The sequence below is a fragment of the Leishmania donovani genome, chromosome 2 (assembly GCF_000227135.1).
Source record: "Leishmania donovani BPK282A1 complete genome, chromosome 2".
In the NCBI taxonomy this organism is placed as follows: Eukaryota; Euglenozoa; class Kinetoplastea; order Trypanosomatida; family Trypanosomatidae; genus Leishmania; species Leishmania donovani.
The window spans coordinates 244,591-249,990 of record NC_018229.1 but is presented as its reverse complement, the minus strand read 5'-3'; the positions used below and the strand labels follow the sequence as shown (position 1 = coordinate 249,990).

The 5,400-nt window shown below is 61.1% G+C and overlaps 2 protein-coding genes across 2 annotated transcripts; both read left to right on the top strand.

Moving 5' to 3' along the window:
- Positions 1 to 1,076: 1,076 nt before the first annotated feature.
- On the top strand, positions 1,077 to 3,620 carry LDBPK_020530 (hypothetical protein, unknown function; the record flags this gene model as incomplete). The annotated part of the gene is made up of 1 exon (XM_003857900.1): positions 1,077 to 3,620. The coding sequence occupies one exon, from the start codon at positions 1,077 to 1,079 to the stop codon at positions 3,618 to 3,620; it is 2,544 nt and encodes an 847-aa protein (XP_003857948.1).
- A 1,101-nt stretch (positions 3,621 to 4,721) lies between these two features.
- On the top strand, positions 4,722 to 5,213 carry LDBPK_020520 (hypothetical protein, unknown function; the record flags this gene model as incomplete). Its single annotated transcript, XM_003857899.1, has 1 exon — positions 4,722 to 5,213. The coding sequence occupies one exon, from the start codon at positions 4,722 to 4,724 to the stop codon at positions 5,211 to 5,213; it is 492 nt and encodes a 163-aa protein (XP_003857947.1).
- Positions 5,214 to 5,400: the final 187 nt, after the last annotated feature.

The window sequence follows — 5,400 nt, the reverse complement described above, 5'->3', positions numbered from 1 at the left end:
GCCTGCGGCTGTGAACGTGTTTGTGCCCTCCGTATGGTGGGCGGGGTGCCCGTGCGGCCCAAACGTGTCGCTCAGCCGTCGCGCTGCCTGCTGGTGGGGCGGCTGTGGGGCGGCCTGTGTGTGTGTGGGTGGGGTTTTGGGCAGGGGCCTTGCCCCGGTGGGTGCGTAGGCGATGTTTTCATGCGCGTCTAGCACCGCTTCGCGCCACGCAATGGGGCCCTGTGGAGGGCCGGTGGCCTGGCGGGGGCGTGGCCCCTGTTGGGTGCGGGGGATGGTGGCGTGGGAAAGAAGGGACAACAACAACTGCTCTCTTTCGAGAATGACACGCTTTCCCTTCCCTTTGGCGTCTTTTGATGGTTGCGCTGTGTATGCGTGTGCGTGTGTGCGCCGCATCATCTCCCCTCAACATATTACAAGTATCTTTCAACAACAACAACACGCACACACACACACACACACACACCAGAAAAAAAAACGAAGAAGGGCAAAGAAAAGGAAACAACCCTCATAAAAAAGAGGAAAAAAAAAAGGAGTACTCGTATGCAATACAACCACGTAGGGGCGTTCCTGCGGAGTTTTCGGATGCATGTTTTGTGTGAAGTATTGCTACAGCAGCGCACTCCTCCGTTTCGAGGAGTGCACCCGCAGCGCGCGTGTGTGTGTCTCTCGTGGGTCTTTCCTCAGTGCCTTCCGCTTTGGCTGAGCTCGTGCTCTCCCGCCGCGTCGCCTCTCTCCCCTCCCTCGCGATCTGTCTGCTCACGGTCGTGACGTCCTCATCGTTTTCTATCGTGTGTGTCTCCCAACATCGTGCCCGCGTCTCTCTTCCCGTTTCCTTATCGGCCCACAAAGTCGTCTGTAGCGCCGGTGGCCTTAATTCTTTTTGTTTGTGTGTTTGTGCTTATCACGCACCCCCCTCTGCACTCTCCCCCCTCCCCCTGCACGGCTTGGCATCGAGGCTTTTGTTCGCCTTGCCTGTGAGATCACCCAAGAGGGGCGCACTGTACATACCTATCGTCTTCCGCAGCCTCCCGCTCCTGCCTCCTCCGCTCTTTGCGAAAAACGGAGACGTGCCCGGCATGCTTTCTTCTGCAAATGCAACTGCTGCCGGCAACGGGTACAGATCATCAAGTGCAGCAGACCTGGGTTGGCCAAGTGCGGGTGGGCTGAGAAGCGGTGGAGAGGCGAAGGCTTCGATAGCGCCTCACTCTGTGCCCGCGGGTGTGACACCACCGCTTCGTTACGGAGGTGATCCGGTGGCTGCAACGACAGCGGTGCCGCCAGCCGGACATGTGACGTTCCCCGCTGCAGACCTTGTGGACAGGAGCGCCTTTCTGTTCGGGCTTCTTCAGTCCGAACACTTGGTGCATGATGTGCACGATGCCATCGTTGCTCTCAACAACGTGGCTGCTGACAAGACCGACGACGGCGATGCCAAGAGCCGCACCGCAGGCGGCCAGAGCAGTAGCGAGGGGACCCTTTCGGCTGTGTTCTACTTTATTGCCCGCCCCCCCTGCCCCGATATGCCGTGGCGCCCCATCTACACCAGTGCTGTACTGCTGTGTGTATTTTCAACCGTGGAGGCGGCGCAGCGGGCGATTGCCCGCGTCGACCGAGTAGTGCTGCACACAATGCAGACGGAAGTGCGGGGCTCTGCATCGACGGCCTCGACGGCACCAATATCGTCGCCGTACCTCGTCCTCCGCCCGGCCAGGGAGTTTGTGCTGGGGCCGGAGAATACGGACACAGCGTTGCTCACCTACCTCACAACGCCACGACTCGTGGACTTGCTGCTGCGTCGTCAGCGGATGCAGAAACCGAACGACAGGGTCGCAGATGACGCGGAGCAACGCAGCGCCATGGAGTCGTACGCTCGAGCGAACTTGCCGCCGGCGTATCTGTGCGGCTCTGCCGCGCGTCTGTACGCTGCCATTCTGAGCCCGCAGAGTCCCTACGCGGTCGACTGGGCGGCGGCGCGCGTGGCGATGGCTCGTGGGGACGGCATTGTGGTGCCGGAAATGAGCGTGGTAGAGCCATGGGCTTGCGGTGGGGCTGGTGAGTACGACCGTGATAAAGGCGCTACCCCCGCCGCAGCCGGCTCGCCGCCCGCCGACAGATGTTCACCACCGTTGTTGCAGGGCGCAGACATTGAGCGGCGCCGGCGCGCGAGCGTGTCGGGCGCTGCCCACTACGTTCCAGTGACACTGCAGGAGGAGGAGTATTATCGCCGATACGGTGTTGGGTCGCCGAGTCGCACGGCTATCAGCCGTGCTCGTTGCGGCAGTGTGGAGGGGCTGACGGAGCTGATGCCCTCTCGCGGCTCTCTCTATCGTGGCGCACAGGGTGTTCTGCGCGGCGTTTCCTGGTTCTGGCGCCGCGCCTACGAGAGCCTCAGCGGCAAGGAGGCGGCGCTGATCAGCGGCCCCAGTAGTCTGCCAGTGGCGCCGACGGTTCCCAGTGCGCCGCCGCAAGCGTCTGCTGGAGCGATAGGCACCTCCGATCAAGTGCCGTTTCCTGCGTCCCCGACCGCGCTAAGCGAGGGGCGGAACTTCTACGAGCCCCCGCGAGCGCGGCACCGCGCGGAGGGTCGCGGGCCCGACGGTGTTCACGGCACCCGTGGAGGCGGTGGCCAGCCGATCATGATTCCCCGCTACAACGCGGTCGGGTCTGCGCTGTCGTGGATGCCGGGGTTTCACTATGTCGCGCCGCTCTTCGTCACGGGCGTCTTTCCGCTGGGCGGCACCGCGCCACCGCCGCCGCATCGCCGTCGTATGCGTGAGGAGGAGTGTGGTGACCTGGAGAGCTCTGCGTGGAGCGGGAAAGAGGCACAGTTGTATGGCATCGCGTCAGCGGATGCGTGGCGCCGCGATGGCGGCCAAGTTCCGTCCTATTCCTCGCTTAACCACGCGCCGATTCCAGAGCCGTTCTCGGACAGCGCAGCCTGTGGTGCCCCGCTGCGGCGCTCTGAGGTGTCGACGGTTCCTCAGAGGGCCGGCTTGCCTCCAGTATCGTGGAGTTTGCCGGCGCAGCCGTCTCAGCTGTTTCCTGCTTCGCTGCCGCGGCGCGCAGCAGATGGACCGCAGGCAGCTCCCGGCACAGCGCCCCATCCGAACTCACTTCTGCCAACGCCGATGGTCTCTTCTATTGCACCCAGCCGGTCCTGCATGCCTCTTCACGACGGCGATCTCGCGTCATCCAGCGAGGACGCATCGATGCCGGCGCTTTGGAGGTCCCGTGCCGCTGAAAAACCCGATGCCATCCCCGCCTCGTCGCGAGGGAACCGCGCTTTCATTCGCGTCGATGGCGTGCACGCAGCTGGTGGAGGCTCTCGCGCCGCTCGCCATGTGCGCAGCGTTGGTAGTGACACATCGCTTGCTGCGGGTACACTTGGGGGGAGCTCAGCTACGAAATCTGGTGGCGCGAGACCCAGTGGCACGCTTGCAGATGAGCTTCGTGCCTTTGGCAGCGGCCCTGTGGCCGGTCTGCGTGGCCGTACGGATAACCAGGATGTGGTGCGCACCACTACCGCGGACACCACTGCTGATGCTCAGAGAGAAAAGAAATCTAGCTCCCGCGCATCGCGCCGCACGGTAGAGTTTAGCCTTCCTGGCGAGACCAAGTAGCCCCCGTTCTGCGACAGTTGTGCATGTGCATTTCTAGGTAAAAAGGGGGCAGCGCGGAACCGAAAGGAAGAGGACGCAGAAAGGGAAAAATAGACATGTCACGACCGGCCCTTCAGCTGCTGACGTACCATGGCGTGCTCTCAGCTTTTCTTTTATTTGTTGAACGGGATGACAGGCCCGGATGGATGTGGGGAGGGCGGGAAGAGAAGGGGGGAGGGAAGGAGGGTGGAAGGGGGCAACACATCACCTCTGCCTTCCGAATCGGCACGTCTGCTGCGTTTTCTTCCCACCACTCTCCTCTCCTTCGGTTCTCCAGGTCTCTCTCTCCCTCTCCAGAGTGGCTTGGCTCGGACTAATGGCGTACGATTAGATCTTCAAGTTACCACCACCAAAAAGCGAAGGGAGCCGCGGCGATGTGCCTGGTTTGTGTGTGTGTGTGTGCCGGTGTCGGTGTGCGCACGTGTCACCCACGAAAAGAAGCGTCACCATCACGACCACCCGCCTCTTTCAAAAGGCAGAGAGTTCGTCAACCACGCACCATTGCCCATGCCTTCCACCCGTTTTTTTTTTCTGGATTTTCAGCTCGTGTTGGCGTGCCCACGCTTGCAGCGTCGATTGGTGGAGAAGATGGCCACCCGGCCTCTCTCTTCCTCTCCCTCCTCCTCTCTCCCTCTTTATCCTCTATGCGACATGCCTCGTCCACACCTTGTCGTCTGTACTCGTGTCTTTGTCGTCTCAACTCGCATATGTGCCCCCAAACGTGACACGTAATGACACCGCTGCATCTCCTCCCCTCTCTTTCCCTCCCAACCCTTTCCTGAAACACGTCAAGATCCCTTACCTCTCCTATCCAGCCACCGCCTCCTGCCCTTTCCAGAGAGCGAGCAAAGACGTGTTGATCCTCCGGCCGCCCTCTTTTTTCGTTTCTATTCGCACTCTCGCTGAGGCTCCCTCGAATACGAGCCTCTCGCTCTTTCTGTCTGTCTGCCTGGCCAGTCCCCCAGCTGCTTCGCTCGCACCTCGCTATTCGTCCACCGCACAGCTGCCCATAAAGACACGCTCTCGCACTGCACATATTCCCTCAACAGAATACAGGAGAAAATGCCGAACGTTATCGTGACTTGTACCTTCAACCCCCCATGTGTCTCCATCCATGGGGCGAATATCCGCCAAGACACAATCGATGCCCTTCAACGAGCACTGCCGAAGCAGACCACGACAAGTCTGCCTACACAGCGCCCCGGTGAGCCTGCCAAGTTCCTCCTGACGAACGGCAGCGGTGTGATGCAGTCCGGCACAGTGAACCGCATCGAGGACGGCAGTGCCGCCGCTGGTGGCGCGGAAGAGGGCAGCCAGGAGAACACCTCCCCGCACAACAGCTCGAACGGAGTGGCCCCTGGAGAAGGCGCCAAGGAGTACAAGAGCTGGCGCATTGACCTCGGGCAGCACTACTGCGATCAGATGGGTCGCGCCATGATCTTTCTGGTCATCATCGAGGCGCTGGAGGAGGAGGGCTTTGCCCTGCGCGGCACGCACACCTTGATGATGGATAGGGAGAAGGATACTACCCAGCTCATCTTCGTACGCTCGTAAAGGCACAACGCCTTCGAGGAAAGAAAACAGCAGCCAAGGAAGAATGGGGCTTTCTTAGGAGTGAGCAAACACAGACGTTCGCGAAGTGCCGGTGCACTCGCGCGCGACAACGACGACCCGACAAAAGCGGCATATCCACTGGCATACCCCCCCCCCCCACACACACAAACCCCCACAAGAAAGAAAA